General features: G+C 50.6%; 1 protein-coding gene across 1 annotated transcript in view; it reads left to right on the top strand.

Moving 5' to 3' along the window:
* Positions 1–3,054: 3,054 nt before the first annotated feature.
* The window catches only part of TESMIN (testis expressed metallothionein like protein), a 38,723-nt gene continuing 24,016 nt past the window's right edge, over positions 3,055–17,761 (top strand). Inside the window, exons 1-6 of the mRNA XM_070565728.1 lie at positions 3,055–3,137; positions 3,375–3,849; positions 6,535–6,693; positions 8,936–9,056; positions 10,907–10,983; positions 14,627–14,718. Coding sequence (XP_070421829.1) covers positions 3,400–3,849; positions 6,535–6,693; positions 8,936–9,056; positions 10,907–10,983; positions 14,627–14,718 — 899 coding nt within the window. The 5' untranslated portion in view covers positions 3,055–3,137; positions 3,375–3,399. The remainder of the gene's footprint in view (positions 3,138–3,374; positions 3,850–6,534; positions 6,694–8,935; positions 9,057–10,906; positions 10,984–14,626; positions 14,719–17,761) is intronic.

The following is a 17,761-nucleotide window of genomic DNA, read 5'->3' as shown; positions in this document are numbered from 1 at the left end:
CAGACCCAATGCCTGACACATGGGAGCTGCCCCATGTTTGCTAACAAATGAGAAGTACAGGCCTTGTGGGTTGAAGTGCTTGCTCAGGCTATTCAGGCCTTTGACTGCTCTTCTCTGGCGTCTGCAATTTGTATTAGTCGCCTTCTGGATCCCTATAGTTTGGGGAGTCCAAGCTGTACTCTCATTCCTGCTCCCGAGCTCAACTAAGTTAACACAATGGGATTATTCCAGCCATCAAGTTAGAGTAAAGCTGTCTACACACACGTGCACAACCCCCCCGCCCCCCGATCCAAGGGACCTCATAGTGATCCCCTCTTTGAAAGGCAGCATGATTGGGGATGGCACAGTGCTAAAGCATAGGAGGGTTTACGGATTGTGTAATTAAAGGAAAAAGCTATCCTAATTTTAATCTGAAGAAGCCACCGGAGCTTTCTATGGAGTCCTGCCCCACAGGTCACAGGCACACAGGAAGTGAATTCTCTAAGAGGTGGACTTCATTTCCAGGGTGTTTGTAATGAACTGGTTGCTGGGAATATATATATGGGGTTTTTTTTAAGATTTTATTTTTTTCCTTTTTCTCCCCAAAGCCCCCGGTACATAGTTGTATATTCTTAGTTGTGGGTCCTTCTAGTTGTGGCATGTGGGACGCCGCCTCAGGGTGGCTTGATGAGCGGTGCCATGTCCGCGCCCAGGATTCGAACCAACAAAACCCTGGGCCACCGCAGCGGAGCACGCGAACTTAACCACTCGGCCACGGGACCGGCCCCCAGGAATATATTTTAAGTTGTTCACATGGCAGGAAGATTCCCATAGTGAGAACATAGTTACATTTTGTTCTTTTAAAGTCAACTTTTAATGTCCCAGAATAATTTTTTACATAAGAAAGTCCTAGCACACTTAAGGCTGTGCCTTAAATTTAGGACTTCTCAAGGCTGGCCCATGGCCAAGTGGTTAAGTTTGTGTGCTCTGTTTCAGCTGCCGGGGTTCACTGGTTCAGACCTACGAACTGCTTATCAAGGCACACTGTGGCAGCATCTTACGTAGAAGAACTAGAATGAGCTACAACTAGGATATGCCATCACGTACTGGGGCTTTGGGGAGGAAAAAAGGAGGAAGATTGGCAACAGATGTTAGCTCAAGGTCAATCTTTGAAAAAAAGAAAAATGTGGAATTTTCAACTGCAAAATTTTCTTGGGATTTCTTGAATGCTAAAGTGTACAGCTAAATAGTAGCACAGAGTGTTGCTCTTTTTTTTTTTTTAAGATTTTTTAAAAAAATTTTTATTTTTCCTTTTTCTCCCCAAAGCCCCCTGGTACATAGTTATATATTTTTTAGTTGTCACTCCTTCTGGTTGTGCTATGTGGGATGCCGCCTCCGCATGGCTTGATGAGTGGTGCCATGTCCACGCCCAGGATCTGAACCCTCAAAACCCTGGGCCACTGAAGCAGAGCGCAGGAACTTAACCACTCGGCCACGGGATAGCCCCTGTTGCTGTGGCTTGGTTACTACTGTTTGACTTAGAAAAGTATTTACTTTTTAAAAAATGGGCGAGAAAGCTGTTTTACATTTTTATTTTACCAAAACAATTGCGCATGGAAACAGGGTACCTGTGAGTCTCTGTATCCCCAGAAATCCACCCCATCCCAGAATACCGACTTGCAGGTCACAGCCATGACCCTAAATAAACTTTCACCTCGTTTCTTGATGAAGTGGTGTACTTTTCTATGAAAGGTGGATTTAGCTCACTCCCCACCCAAAGTTTGTGTTACACTAGTGTTAGTTGCATTTGTTAATTCCAGGTCTTGACCGAGTGCCCCTCCCCCCAAACATGCGTCGTCAGGGTTGGTTGTCTATATTAGGCTAGGGACGCCCAGTTTTCACTTACGCATCCCAAGCTTGCACACCACGGATCTGAAGTGTGTGCTAGGGCCGAATTTGCAAGTGCAGGCGACTGGCCCTCCAGCGGTGCTCCCTGGCTGGGCTCTGAACGCAGAAAAAAATGCATTTTAAAGACTAAGGTCAGAAGTCAAGCTAGGGCATCCCACACAGCGCCGCCTCAGACGGGTCCGGGGGCCTCAGTTTCCCCACCTGAGCCTGGAGCTGCTGATCCTGGGAGTGTCGTTCTCCGCCCACTTCCCCTCAATGGCCGTCCCCTGGCCCCCGCCCCATGCCCCTGCTCCCCGTGCGCCCAAGCTCACTGTCACAGTCCTCCTCCCGGTCCCTGCTTATCCCACTCCCTCGCCCCTGACCCATCTAACCTCACAGCCTCACCCGACACTCTCTCGCGCCTCCGCCCCGCCCCTGACCCCGCCCCATTCCCCGCCCCCTCCGTGCTCCCCAGCCTCCGCCCGCCCCTGACCCCGCCCTATTCCCCGCCCCCTCCGCGCTCCCCGCCTCCGCCCGCCCCTGACCCCGCCCTATTCCCCGCCCCCTCCGCGCTCCCCGCCTCCGCCCGCCCCTGACCCCGCCCTATGCCCCGCCCCCTCCGCGCTCCGCCCCCGCCCCTTCCCCGCCCTATTCCCCGCCCCCTCCACGCTCCCCGCCTCCGCCCGCCCCTGACCCCGCCCTATGCCCCACTCCCTCCGTGCTCCCTGCCTCCGCCCGCCCCTGACCCCGCCCTATGCCCCACTCCCTCCGGGCTCCCTGCCTCCGCCCGCCCCTGACCCCGCCCTATGCCCCACTCCCTCCGGGCTCCCTGCCTCCGCCCGCCCCTGACCCCGCCCTATGCCCCACTCCCTCCGGGCTCCCTGCCTCCGCCCGCCCCTGACCCCGCCCTATGCCCCACTCCCTCCGGGCTCCCTGCCTCCGCCCGCCCCTGACCCCGCCCTATGCCCCACTCCCTCCGGGCTCCCTGCCTCCGCCCCGCCCCTGACCCCGCCCTATGCTCCCTCCCCCTCGGAGCTTCCCCGCCTCCGCCCCGCCCCCGCCCTATTCCCCACCCACCCAGCGCGCTCCGCCTCCGCGGCTCCCCAGGCCCCGCCCACTACCCGCCCCGCCTCGCGCCCTGGCCCCGCCTCTCGCGCCCTGGCCCCGCCCCGCTCCCCGGCCCCGCCCCTTCCCCAACCGCCAACGGCCGCGCGCGTGGGCCGTCCCGCGGCTCCCCGCATTCTCTGCGCTCCGACGGCCCGGCGGCGCAGGTGTGTCCGGCTGAGGAGGCCCGAGACCCGGGCCGTTGGCGGCTCTCCCAGCGGCCTGGGCGGGCCTGGGGTCTGCAGGCGCGGGGGCGCCGGCGGGGCCCCTGGTCAGCCTCGAGGGGGCGGTGGGAGCCCCTGGTCAGCCCTCTGGCCGGCGAGACCCTCGGGGGGCGGGGCGGGGCGGGGCGGGGCGGCGGCGGGACCCCCGGGGGCGCCGCCTGAGCCGCCGCGTCGTTGCAGGTGCGCCCCCCGCGGCCCCGGGGACATGGACGAGGCGGCGCTGCTGGGCGCGCTGCTGGGCGCGCTGCCGGGTCCCGCGGCCGAGCTGGCGACCGACCTCTTCGGCGCGGAGAGCGCGTTCGCCTCGGAAAACGTGGCCCCGAAAGGCTGGGCGGCGGCGGCGACGCCCGAGGAGGACGCACTGCGCGTGTTCCCGGACGCGTACCTGGGCCCGGCCGACCCGCGCGCGCCGGGCGCCGCCGCAGACAGCGCGGGGCCGGCGGAGCTGCCGGGCGGCCGGGAGGGTGAGGAGCTGCTGGGGGCGCTGCCCGAGCTCGCCCCGCTGGACGACGCCGCGCTGCCCGCCGGGCCGCCGCACGCCTACAGCGTCCACCTGCTGTCCTCGCTGCTGGCCCCGGCCCGCGGCCCCGCCGTCCTGCCCCTGGGCGCCTGGGCCCGCGAAGGAGCCGCGCCGCCCGGCGCCCGCGTGATTCCAGTAAGCTCCAGCTGGGCCGTGGGCACGCACCCCTCCCTGTCCCTTGCAGAGGGGAGCGGCGACACGCCGGGCCGGTGCCCCGGATGCCCTCCCCGAGGGGGCGTGTGTCCTGTGTCCGCAGCATCCCTGGTCGGTCGGAAGGACTCCTTCCAAACGGGGCGCCTCCCTCTGGCACCCGAGGCGCATGTCTGCAGGTGAATTACGTCCTGGGTTCCTGGGTCCAGCCTGGCCTGACCCTGCACACAGCAGACAACACAAGATGGAAACTGAGGAAGTGTCTTAACGCACGCCCTGTTGCTGTCGCTCGCTTTAGGAGAGACGCCCTCTTGACGTTAGAGGAACGAGGGCCTGGGAACCGAGTGCGGCCTGCTTGGTTCCCCTGTGCTTGCCTTGCACATTTTATCCCTTTAGAGTCCTAAGGCCCGCAAGGACTCACAGCTCATCCCTGTGTTGGGTGAGCCCGGAAATCAAGATGTTAGAACTTCGAGCACGTGTAATATAAATCAGGGCAAATTCCTGCCAGCTCTCAGCTGACTGCCCTCCTTTGCTTGGATAACCGCCGGTCGTTTTCTGCTCTGTTCTTGCTGAAACTAAACAAATCAGTTTTTTAACTGTTCTTAAGGAAGTGTGTGCTGTCCCCCCCAGAAAGGTCTAGTTTGGAAAACTAGGGTACATAACTAGTAAGTTATGAGTTAAGCCTTTGTGAAGCTGTCTGAGTCGGTGTTGAGGTGGCCGGAGCCTGGCTTTGCACGTCAGCTTCTGCTTTCTGGTTTTCTGTGAGTGGAATGACTGCTCCTTGGTCATTACACTGATGGGGCCTCTGCCGTCCCCTCAGATTGACTCAGAGGAGCCGTGGGATGCATCTGGTGCCACGAGCCTTCACCCAGGCGGAGGTCTTCCTCAGACGGCTTGAAATGTTAGACTCTCCGTTTTGCTCCCAGGCCAAAGCTGTGTCCCGGCACCTGTCGCTCCCAGCACGGCTCCCTTCCTGCACAAGGCGGACTTGGGAGCGGTCACCAGAGCAGGAGGGGCACTGGGTCATGTTAAAGCAGTCAACTTCTCTTTCAGTGTAATCCAAATTTGACAGAATGCTGGTTTCACGAAATAAAGGAGAGCCTATCTGGGGATACTTCTTTGCTTTTTTGAATTTTTATTGAGTATTTCCTAGTTCATGAATAAAATGAAAAAGATTCAGCATGGACATGTTTCTCATTTGAACAGAATGGAATAATGTTTCAGTAAATATTCAAGGTGAATTGCTAATTTCCTTTTACTAGAAATTCATTTCCACGTATTGACCTTTGTGTATATCCATTCTGTAAAAATAAGATTTTACGGTAGCCTAAGTGGTTCAGAGGTTACTTGTATGGGGCTGAGGAACCAATGTATTTACTGTATAAACATTTGTCCGTTACAGGGAGATAAGTTAAATCTAAACTTTGATGACATGTGCATGGCAAGTTCCCCAAGCAGAAAGGAGAAAATTAAAAATTTTTTATATTTCTATAAAATTTGAAATAATAAAGCTATAATTTGAAATATAGCTAAACTTTCCTCTGTCTCCTTAAAGGTTTATACCTAGGTGCTAGTCTACTGTGCTAAGTAATTTGCCAGTTCATGATAATTAGTATCTGATTGGGTTCTAGATTTTATTGTTAGACGGTCTCCAAGTTTGACTCAATACCCACACTTTGAAAGATACTTATCTGTGCTGTCTTTATCTGAGGTCTTGAGAATGTCACCTTAGAGTCACCGGTCTCTTATGAAGGACTTTGTGGCCTGCCTCCTGTCCTTTTGGACAGGTGGAGGTTAAGGAGCGGGGAGGGACGATGCAAACAGAGTGCGGGTTGACTGCTGTTTCCCGATCCTCCTTACGTTCCTATCAAAGTTTAAAAAGAAGCATCCCAATTGTAAAACCCTCAACTCTGGTGGTAATTTTTTTTAACCATTGAGACTTTTTAGTTTTTTTCTTTAATTGCATTGATTTTCAGTAATATCATTGGAGTTTCTCCCTATTTTTGCTCATTTTGCTAGCATGTCGTTGACAGTTGTTGCAGAGGAAAGCTTAAAAATTAAGTTGGCAGTTATTTCCTACCCTCACTGTTTCATATTAACTGTTGTCCTACTGTTCAGTCAGGAAAGTTCTACTGTTTAATTATAAATGTTGCTATAAATACGTTATAAGTTACATTGTAAATATTGCTAAAACATCAACAAGGATTTCAGGCTGCTTGAGGGAAAAGCAGAACAATTGACTAGAGCGTATAAGCTAATGAGCACGCTCTGAGCACGGTGATGGGGTTCAGCATCTCAGGTGAGGTTACGGAAGGTCCTGCCAGGCTGTGGCCCCGTTAGAGCAGGGGGCTGTCCAGCAGCCCGAGGGGCACCTGACCGACCCAGGAATCTTCTCAGTCACTTATGCTGTTCTTGAAACAACGTGAGCGCCACATCGAAATCACATCCCCACACCTTGTGGGCAGTAGTTTCGATCCGCAGGATCCTCAGCCCCCAGTGAGGCTGTCAGGCGCCCTGTTGCCCTGTAGGGAGAACAATAGGAGGAGAGGCACTGAGGGCAAAGGGCTCTTGACCTGAAAAACGTGACTTCTACTGAGAACTTTCTCTGTTACCCAGCCGCAAAACCCAGTGTCCACAGTGGGATTTCTAAAGTCCCAATTGCTTTTTCAGGTTGAAATAAAGGAAGCAGGTGGTACTCTCACAAGTAACAATCCGGAGGAAGCGACTTTTCAGAACCCTGTTGCCCCGGAACCCTGTTGCAAGTTGCCATCATCACAAGAAGCAGAGGATGCCTCTGGCTGCGCTCATAAGAAGGACGCCAACCCAATGGTAACCGTGCCAGAGGAAATGTGTCTGCTAACACTGTAGTAAATGTCTGCCCCTCACCGTTACTAAGGCAACAGTAATCGCAATTTCAGGCATTGTTTTTCTTTCTGCTTACTTGTTGAATCAACATTTTTGGTTGTCTCATCTATCAAAAGAGGAGCCTAATTTAGAGCCTTTCTAATGTTCCTTTCACCGCTAAGATGCTCATTTCTACTTAATCTTGGCAAATCAAACAAAGATTAGGACGTTGCTTTATTCTTTAAGGAGACTGACCACAAGTCACATCGGTCAGTGTAGACCCAAGTGGGCCCGGGGTGGGGTGGCCCGCTGCGCTGTGCGGTCGGCACATTGGTGAGAGGGCGAGCTGCGGGCAGAGCCTGCCTCCCTTCTGGCTGCCTCCAGTTCCTAATCACAAAACTAGAAGTCATCACTAACATCTGCGGCTCATGCAATAGTTCTGCATGTTTGTAATTTCATTTAATCCTCCCATCAACTCTCTAGGGCAGGCATTATTTTTATTTCCAGACAGAGATGTTGCAAGGGCTGCTTGTAAGTGGTACGTCTAAGACTCCGGGTCTAGGGGTGAGGACTGGATGGAGGGGAGTCAGGGATTCTGGCCCCAAGCACTCCTTTAGCAAGGAGTCCAAAGAACACATGAGTGCCCTTCCCACAGCAGCTCTGTGATCCGAGAAAGGAGGCCTTAGCTCTTGCGCTAGGAAATGCTCGCGCGTGAGCTCAGCACGAGCTTTGACCCAGCCGCTCTGTCTGTGGTTCTCCTCAGGCCCACGGGTTTGGAGAGCAGAGCTTTTCCAGGACATGTGGACCAGGGGAGCGGATTAAGATCACTCCCAATTATGCCCGACTCCTGAGGAATGTCAGCACACTTCCAGGAGGGGGCCAGAGCCCAGGATCGTGCCGTAGACAGAGGCCTGGAGAGCCCGTGCTGAGCCTTTGTCTCAGTTTAGTGCGTGTGCATGGCGGGGGGCGGCGGGGGGGGGGTTTATAATTTTATCCTCCAAATACAAATAAAATTCCAACCAAACGTGGGTGCTGGCCTCTTATCATTGGATGAGCTGAAGCCTGGCCCAGTGATCAGCACTTTATCAGCATAGGCTGTGTGTGTCTTATTTTGGTAACATGAATCCTTTATGCTTATTTGGGTTTTCATGGCTAGGAAACCCAAAGGCAACCTGAAGGCAGGAACCACAGCTTTTCTTGCCTTTCTGTTCTGGCCTTGCATGGGCTGCACGCAGTGAGGGCTCCATCTCTGCTCTGCTTGACTGTGTGATTGACTGATGGACTCACTCAGCTCGCTGAGGACATCTTTGTGGTCGGAATCCCGTAGGTGATCTGAGAGTGCTAGTCAGGCCCAAGAAGCCTGGCATGGCTTCTTAGAATTTTCCAATTCTTGGATTAACGTTTCTAAGCTGTCCTTATAGAAAGTAAAATTAATGGACGTAAAACAAAATCTCACCTGTTAAGTAAAAGTGTGTGTGGCAGGAGAGAGCTGTCATAAAATTAAAGATCATTCTAAGTGTGTGGCCAGCTACAGAGAGGGCGTCAGGGGCACGAAGTCTTTCTTAGAGTTAACCAGGTCTAACCGAGGCTGGGCTTCGGCGCCTGCTCTCGCAGCTCCTGGAGACTGGAGTGTGAGGCCAGGGGAAGGAAGCTCTGCGCAGGCTCACCTGGTCCGTACCCTGAACCTCCAGGGTCAGACACCTGGAAGAAAGGCGTCAGCAGCAACTGCTGTCGGTGCACTGAACACAGCTCACGAAACATTTCCCAGGGCAGTTTTTGCCCTGTGGTCCCTCCAGAGACCGTGTTATTGTAGAGTAAAGAAATCAAGACCAGGGCTGGCCCAGTGGCGTGGTGGTGAAGTTCGTGTGCTCTACTTCTGTGGTTTGGGGTTCATGGGTTTGGATCCCGGGCACGGACCTACACACCGCTCGCTCATCAAGCCATGCTGTGGCGGCATCCCACATATAGAGTAGAGAAAGGCTGGCACAGATGTTAGCTCAGTGACAATCTTCCTCAGCAAAAAGAGGAGGATTGGCAATAGATGTTAGCTCAGGGACAATCTTCCTCACAAAAAAAGAAAAGAAATTGAGAACCGATTTATAGTTGGCCATTTCCCATTAAAACTTAAATTCTGGATTAAAGCTGTTTTGTCAGATTTAAGTTTATTTAGGTTCATATTACTGGATATCTTTTAACAATGAAACCTGATCATTATTTTTCATTTTAGGTGATATGTCAGTTGAAAGGGGGTACACAAATGCTGTGTATAGACAATTCTGGCACGAGCGAACTAAAAGCACTTCATTTGGTTCCTCAGTATCAAGACCAAAATAATTATCTACAGTCAGGTACAGAGTAAATTAATAAAAAAATTACGTCATATATTATATGTAAGTTGGTAAGCGAATATGTTTGGCTTTGTATATAGGGTAAAAGTGAAATAGGCAGTTAGGGTGTGGACTAGGCAGTTCGGCAGACTTCATAGCCCGTATCAGTGAGCTAAGAAGTGGAAAAATGTGTCTTTATAGACTCCCTTGTGGCCATTGTATTGACGATGGCAAATTCCTGTCCTCTGCTTCCGCCAGCTGCGGAGATCTGCGTGACCTACCGGGGAACGATTCACACCACCAGGGGGTGCCGAGGGTGCCTGGCCTGAAACATCAGCCTTTCCCGGGTTGGGTGGGGGTGGGCTATTCAGGTGTGGTGTGAACTACATAAATTTTAATACAAACATTTCCTTGTAGTCACTGCAAACTATCACTCTGCTTTACTCGCCGTGAGTTCTGAAATAATTTGATCAAACGCTGAGTTGTCTGACATTCATTTCCTCAGAAACTTCTGTAAACTGGCACAATAACACTAAGTGACCTGGAAGAACTCGCTGATCCTGAAATGCCTTGTGAATAAAGATTAAATGACATGGTGTTAGGATCGTGTTTACAAAAGTTAGACGCTTATTCTTGAAAACTGGGCATCTCTGTGTGAACTATATACATAATCGTGCTCCTTTAAATCTTGAGTTAATTGGAATATTTCATTATCAGACGATTCACTGACCTTGTCAGTAATTTAGATCAATATTAAATCCAGATGTCATTTCAGTGGCCCTTTGGAGTCCAGGGCAAAAACAGAGGGTGTGACTCCTGTCCCACCCTGATGGTCTGTCTATCCAGGGACAGATAAAATGCCTTCAAGACATTTACTCTTCTATGATGCAGAAGCAGGGTTGGGGTTTTGGCCCAAAGCCCTTTGCACGACACCAGCCCTGGATTTTCTGGCTCCATTCCGTGCAGGTCAGAGTGGCATCTGGTCCTATACACAGGCAGGGAGGGGCTCTCTCCTAATTCCCTTCCTCCTGGCAGGTGACAAAATCCTGATGCTTTTAGATCCACAGAAGGAGAGGGCTAATATAATGCTCTCCAAACCTATTTCCTTGTCATATAATCATAACCTTCCCCACCACCCAGTCTCCTTTGTTACACTGTGTACGTATTAAATATCACCGTCAAATAGAAGTATCCTGTTACCTGAGTCTCAAGGTAACATCGCTCAAAGGCTGCGTAGGCCTGGAGCAGGAAGTGTGTTCAGCTCATGGGCGATTCAGGAGACTGAGGAACGTTTCTCCTTGCATTTGGATCACAAACACCGAGGGTCACAGGGCCCTTAGGGTCTCAGGAAGGGTTTTCACGGCAGCCTTAAGCCAAAGAAATACCTATCAGTTCCAGTCGTTGAGAAATTTGGTCAAAATAGCCTAGTAAGTATTTACATCCTAACAACTTAGTAACCATTTGAAAAAAGAATACATTTACAGTGAAAGCAGTTCACGTGGTGTCCAACAGACGGCGCTGTGCTGTCTTTGAAAATGTAAAGCGTCCAGTGGCCCCCTGGCATTTCCAGCCGTGCTCTGGCGCCACGGGACACACACAGTTTGGGAGCCCAGGCACTAGTAACATCTTTTAGCATAGTAGACTATCCCTGGAGGCTCGAGTTAAGGAGCTTCATGACAAAGAAAAAGAATGCAACACGTAAAAAAATAAATTGACCCAAAAGGTTTTATAGATCAAAAAACATAAATAGTATCAAGATAAGTTTAAATGACTTTGCACAAAATAAATCCATGATACATGATATTTTTGTGCTTTCTTCCATGTGCAATGGAAGAGGAATTAATATGTGCTATTAATTGTCTTCCTTACAGATGTCCCTAAACCAATGACTACTTTAGTAGGAAGATTTTTGCCAGTACCAGCAAAATTAAATCTCATTACACAACAAGTGAGTCATTGTTTTAATAAAAAAAGATACAATTGGGCATTATTGTTTCTTGAAATTTCGATTGTCAAAGTTGGAATTACTCAGGAAATATAATTTATCCTCCACTTAAAAATCAACAGGGAGACACTTGCCAAGTATTCAACACCTTCACTGTGTCAGGTGCTGTGGGAGGAGTGGAGTGAACCTAAGACACGGTTCTCTGCCACCTCTGAGAAACTGTTGCCCTTTCCTACGGCCTCCAGTCCATCGTTCTGCCCCGCTGGCTGAACGTGTCCTTGGTGGACCTACGGCAGCACATGCCACCCACTTGGTCTAGAACACCCCTCACCTTCCTCGGTGTCATGGAAATGCTTTTCAAAAGTTGAAAGTGCTTTGATTGTTACAACATAATATGCCTATGTTAAATGTTAACTATAAGACAAATGTCCTTTCACTGAGTCTTAATCTAAAATGTCACCTCCCCAGAAGAGGCTTTCTTGGCTCCCCAGTGTAGCCTGTCCCTGTCGCAGCTCCTGTTTCGTTCTCTGTGCGGCACTGTCGTTGTCTCGCAGTTTTTGGGTTGGGTGGTTGGTTGGTTTGCATTCACCCACAGGAGTGCCAGCTCCATAAGCGTGGATACCTGTGAGTCTCATTTGTCTTTGTGGACTGAGAACTGGGACAAAGCCTGGCACATAAAGGGCACTCACTCCCCCTTCAGCTGGGCGGGCGCTGGTCTGAGCACGTGGGTTACGTCCAAGAGCTAACGCTGAGTGAGGCCCCCAGAACAAACACACAAGTCTGCCCTCCCGCAGCTTACATCTTAGTGCGGGAGACAGACAATAAGCGCAGCTAATAAAGAAGTAAATTAGAATGTTTGCTAGGACAGCAGAGGATGGGCGCTGGGAGATGGGGCTTCGGTGGGGAGGAAGGCAGGTTGCAAGTTTCAACAGGGTCGTCACAGTTGGCTCCATTGAGAAGGTGACACTTGAGTAGAGTCTTGAAAGAGAAGAGGGAGTGAGCCATGTGAATATCACATGGAAGAACATTCCAGACGGGGGAACAGCACAGCACACAGTCACATCTGCTGGGAGACAGTGAGGAGGCCAGCGGAGCTGGGATGGAGTGAGCAAGAAGTAGGAGGGAGGCAGTCAAAGGAGAGGAAGGGCTGTGGCTTTTGCTCTGCCTGAAAGGGGGCTGGCGCGAAGGAGGGGAAGGCGAGAGCGGGCGAGCCTGCTGTTGCAGTAACCTGGGTGAGATGATGGGGCTCAGGCCGGCAGTGGAGTGGAGGTGGCGAGAAACAGCTTGTCGGGACACTTGGAAGCCTGAGCCAGCGGGGGCTGGGTGTGGAATGTGAGAGAAAGAGTGGAGTCAAGGAGGGCCCCGAGGGTTTCAGTCTGAGCAAATGGAAAGATGGAGCGTCCATCAAGAGATGAGACAGTGCAGGTTTTGGGAGGGGACCAGGAGTTCCGTGTGGAATATTAAATTTGAGATGTCTGCTAGACATTCAAGGGCGCTGTCGTGTGGGAGCAGGTGTGTGAGTCTGGAGTTCAGGGCAAGGAGGGTCTGGACTGGAGGGAGGGAGTCACCAGCGTATAGATGGTGTTTAGCCGCGAGACCAGAGGCGATCTCTGAGGCGGTGGGTGTCAATATTTGCCGAGAGAGTAAATAAATGTTTCTCAAATGATGCATTAGCCAGGAGGGGAGAGAGTATGAATCAGGGCGGGAGGTGATGCAGTCCCAGGTGTGATGCTGGCGGCGCCCGATGTGGAGTCTCTGCTGAGACTGCGTGTGAGCCTCTTTCCTCCCCGCCTCCTCTTCACCGCGGGCTTTCCTTTCTTCTCTCTCTGAGCCCCAGTCAGAAAGGCACACACTGGACTCGCTCTTCCGCCTCGAAGATCTTGCACTAGAAATGCCCCTTTGGACCACAGCCTCCTTTCTTTCCACCTTCTCCCCATCTTTCCTTGGCTGTGTTTGTTCTTGTCCCCATTTTGGTTCCCCCTGACTTCTTACCCAGTGGGCCTCGGGGCAGTTATGTTAGTAATGCCTTTGCTGTGCCCCTAGAACCCTTTGCTCCCTTGCCAACCCCCAGTTCTGCATATTTTTTAGAGCCTCGCTCCTCAAAGTGGGGTGCATGGACCAGGAGCATGGGCATCACCCGGGAGCCTGTGAGAAATTCAGGGTCTCAGGCCCCCCCGGACTCACTGAGGCGGGACCTGCATTTCAGTGAGATCTCCCGGTGATGGGCTGAGCAGCACCGTCTTAGAGTCACTTTCTTCACTCCTAGGTGGCCAGACATGGCTGAGGAAAGTCATGGATCCCAGTATAACGTCGCCCTAGGTTTTCTCCTACATAGTACTCAAAAGACATTTCCTTTTCTCTGCTTTACTTTGGGGCTAAATAAGCAAAGGGAAAAAGAGAAATTGTACCTGGTTTATGCAAAGAATTGCCTCAACCCCGAGAACTGCAAAACCCTTTCTCCAAATGAATGCAGAACTCTGCGCGCTGCCACTTGGAGACGTCAGCCTAACGATTAGGTGTCTGGGTGGCTGTGACAGAAACACAGTTGCAGCGACTTGTCAACACTTCCCTCCTGTAAACTGGGTGAGAGGAGAGCAAGCCCCGGCTCCTGGCCGGATTGAGAGAGAGGGGTCCTGGGGGTCACACTCCCCGGGGGACTCAGCAGCATTTGTGAGGAGGGACGTGGACCCTGGGTGGTTCTCAGTCTTCGAGGCACAACAGACAGTGATTACACACCATTTAAAAAGAGGCAGGAGAGAGAAAATGAACAGGATGAATAAAATGGTGTTTTCCCAAGACTATATCTCTTAAACAAAGCTTATTTTTAAATTTCAAGTTTTCAGGGGCGGAAGGGACAAGGCTAGGATGTTTAACTCTGATGTATGCAAATAATCTCAAAACCAAAATTTATCCAATACATTTGATGTCTTCAAGCTTCTGATAGAGGAAGATCAGATCTGTGGTGATTTTGCCACCCTTTCCTTTCCCCGTGAATGCCCTCTGTGAGCCCTGCTAGTGAGCACAGTAAAGAAAAATAAGTGAGAAAGCAGAGGACGTGGATAATGCAGAGATCACGACTTTGCTTCTGAATTTGTTCAAATTGACTACAAAATACTTTTGTGAACAGATGACAAAGTAATGTTTGCCAATCAGGCTTCAGATAGCAAGATCTCTTATGTTATACTAAGAATATAATGATAATTAACGTTTTTAGTTTACAGAAATTTGTAATTCATTTCACAATTTATAGTTCATAAAAATGAAAAAGATGCCCATTACAATGTCCCTGGATAGCCACCTGACAGCTGTGCATATTGCTGGCCAGGTTGTTGGTGGCCTGGCCGTGCATCTGTCACCCATTTATTTCCCTCTTTGTCCACACGGTCGGGGCATCTAGTCCACACCGTTCTCACCCCCGGGCATGTCATGGCTAGGCTCCCCCAACTACTGCTGAAAAGCCTTGCCTGGAGCCTGCTCAGTGTTAGTGGAATCGTCTGGTAACGAGGCCCAGATGTCATTGTACAGGGATTGTGATGTAAACCTCTAGAAGAAAAAGAATCATTTTTATCTGTGGCTAGGGGCTGATGGGATGGGACTTTTAAAACATGTCCTGATTCCAAATATGCTTGTCTTTGACTTTATACAGCTTGACAATGGAGCTTTGCCAACCATAGCCAATGGGTCTGCTTTGCCCTCTGGATCAGCTCTTCCAGGACCACCAAAAATAACGTTGGCTGGGTAAGGATTAAAAGCAATTAATTGTCACTTACTTTAAGAGTTTAAGAGGCTCTTGGGTACATTTGTGATTTTCTTCTAAGTTATAAAATTAGCTTTACCTGCAAGCTTCATGCCTTTTAAAAATATTATGTTTTACATTAAGCAGTGTGGCTGCGCATGTCTGGTTTGTTGTCCCTTACGGGCTGGTCTGTAAGCTTCCGCTCTGTCCGCTGTGCTGTGTCAGCGTTTCAGAGGCTCGAGCCATTCCTAGCTCTGTCTTGGTTTCACGTTGGCTTAAGCTGAGCTGTTCTATTTCTTTTTTGCTGTCATCAGCGTAAGTAATGGCATGGCAGTCAGTTAACATCGGTGGTGGTGTGCGTGTGCCTGCGTGGGCTGCCTCTGCCCGCTGCCTTCCCTGCTAGGTCCGCTCACGCCCTATGGCAGGTGCCGGGGCACACCGTCTCCAGGTGGACGTGGACTGCACTTCTCTGGGACCTCATCTTGCCATTTTAAAGTCATTCTATAATTGTAACTAATTAAACTAACAAAGCTGGTTGAAACTCTTTGTGGAGTTGACATTCAAGTATTAACAGCGGACTGGTAGCCCTTCCGTTGGTTGAGCCCTTTAGTTGGTTATGGAGATCAATGTATTCCTGCCTCCAAGAGTTTTGGGCACAAAACCTAATGCAGTCGTCCGTCCCAGGTCCCGGAAGAAGTCGGGTCAAGCAGTTTACGAAGTGCACACTGTGGCCTCAGTGCCTTCTAGGCTCTTGCCATGGTCTGCCGCCCAGCGCATCTTCACTGTGGCTTTGGTAAGTGTGAGCAGGTTGTTTGGGGGCAGTGTGGAAGGCAGTGTGGACCACTCGGTGGAGTTCGGAGACATACATTCGAGCAGCGCTTTCCCCGCCGCGTGGTCCCTGGAGGGGCTGGCCGCTCACGGGATTCGCTGCTTCGGTTTCAGCAGCTGGTCTTCCGGCTGGTTCTAACACTGTGCCACGCCACCTGATGACTCCACACTGATTTCGCGGAGTAAGAGAGCACAGAGCCGTTCTCCATGCTTCACTCTCTTGGCGTGATGGATTGGTAAGGATGCGGTTACTATTATTGTAATCGATCCTATCATTGTGGCCTTTAATGTTTCTGGACAAAACGAAAACGATGTAAGCAGCTTCTAGATTCTGCTGGTAGCATTGCAGCTTCGGGTACACAGTGTGACCTGAGACATTATGATCCTGAAGACACTTACTTTATCTTTCCTGTGACCGGGAAGCATCTGGCCGACAGTGGCGCTCCACCGTGTGCCATAACAGAGCGCTCAAGGGAGGGAGCTTGGTGCTTCTCCTTTGTTTCTAGTGTTCCTTCTCGCAGCTGTGGTGCCATCTGAGGTTTCTCTGTGGTCAGCTGATGTGCGTTTTCACGGAGGAGTGTAGCGAGGGGTTTCATTGCCATCTGTTTCTTCCTTTTCCCTCTTCCTCCCCTCCCCTCCCCAGTCTCTGCTAGGTTTTCTCAAGTGGTCACATATTTCTTTATTTTGAAGTAACCGTGCAGGTCATAAAATATTTTTCTGTTATAAATGATGTGCCAGGAACAACGTGTGCTTTGTGCTTGTATATTTTTGCGGCAAATGATTACTTGATGTGCTGTCATTCCCTTGAGTCAGCCCTGATGGTTGTTGTGGCACCATCCGCAGTACTGAGGTGCGGGCGTCTCCACCAGTCTGTTATTGTGGGAAGGAGTGGCCAGAAAGCTGGTCGCCGGCTGTTTCATTCTGTTTGAGTTCCCAGTCGTGACTAATCTGCTGGATCTCTTCACCTCTCAGACACTTCCTAGCCTCTTTTTGACTTCCACAGTTCACAAGGTCAAGCTAGGTCTGAAGACATCGGAAAGGAAACCGTCAGCACAATAGGGCTCAAACGTTGCTAAGCTAACTCGTAGCTGACACAGAGGTGGGTCAGCTTGGGCCTGATGGCCAGCTGCCCGTGGGGGTGATTTCATCCAGTCATTATTCTTTAGAGTTGAATGAGGGCCTGGCTAACTTATTAACTAGCTTATCATATTAATAAAACCCTTTAATAAAAACTCATGTCCTGTCACTCCGTATAGCGTTAGTAATCTGATTATCAATCAGGTATAAACGTGAATTCTGATACGTTGTTTGTGCTATTGTTTTGGTAACATAATGAACGTTATAACATAGAATATTCAAGAGTCTGCTGCTCTGGAAATTTTTCCTTAAAGCTGAGGTCATATCTCACTGTGGACCAGTTTATCTATAATGCTCTTCTGAGGCAGAGTTGCCCAGCTCTCTTCTCGCCCTCTAATTTTCAGATTGGCTTAGAGGGTGGTTAAATATCATTAGAGCCGTGGACGTTTTTTCCCAGTTTCCATTACAATCAACTTGTCCCCTGCTGTCCCCTCCACACTCTGTGCTCAGCACTAATGTGATATCTTTGCTCATGCTGTCATTTCAACTGACCGAGAATAAAAACCCTCGCCATCTTGAAAGTCAATGTCAAGCTCTACCTCCTTCAAAAGTATTTTGTTTTAACTTCTTCCATCTCTGAATTTGATACCATTTACAGTCAGTATCAAACAGCTTGACAGTTGCTTATATAGCATCTTCTGTTCTCTAACGTTTCAATTGTATGTATCTCATGTCCCAAATTATTTGGTGGATTCCTTCAGCACAGGCACTGTAAATTTAAACAATGTATTTTTTTGGTGTCCCCTGAAGCCCTTATCACAGAGCTGGCCACGTGATGATCCCTTAGTAAATGCCTGTTGGCATCTTCCTGACACCGTAGATACTCATTGAACTATACTCTCTCCTTCCACAATTACGGCAGGTCACCACTGGAATGTCCCCATGTGTCCCCACCCTGTTTTTAAAGGAAAGAGTTTTCATTCCTCTGGACAGGCTGTGCCAGGCCACCCTGGGCCCATTGCAGGGGCAGGACTGAAGTGGCTGAGGCTGGAGCAGTGACGTGGTATCCACACCCCTCCTCTCATAGCCCATGTCTGATCCAGGATGGACAGGCCATGGGCTGGGACAGCCAGAGCTGCC

Source organism: Equus przewalskii, chromosome 11 (assembly GCF_037783145.1).
Source record: "Equus przewalskii isolate Varuska chromosome 11, EquPr2, whole genome shotgun sequence".
Taxonomy (NCBI): Eukaryota; Metazoa; Chordata; class Mammalia; order Perissodactyla; family Equidae; genus Equus; species Equus przewalskii.
Note: the sequence above shows the minus strand (reverse complement) of the source record. Positions and strands in the feature narration are given on the sequence as shown.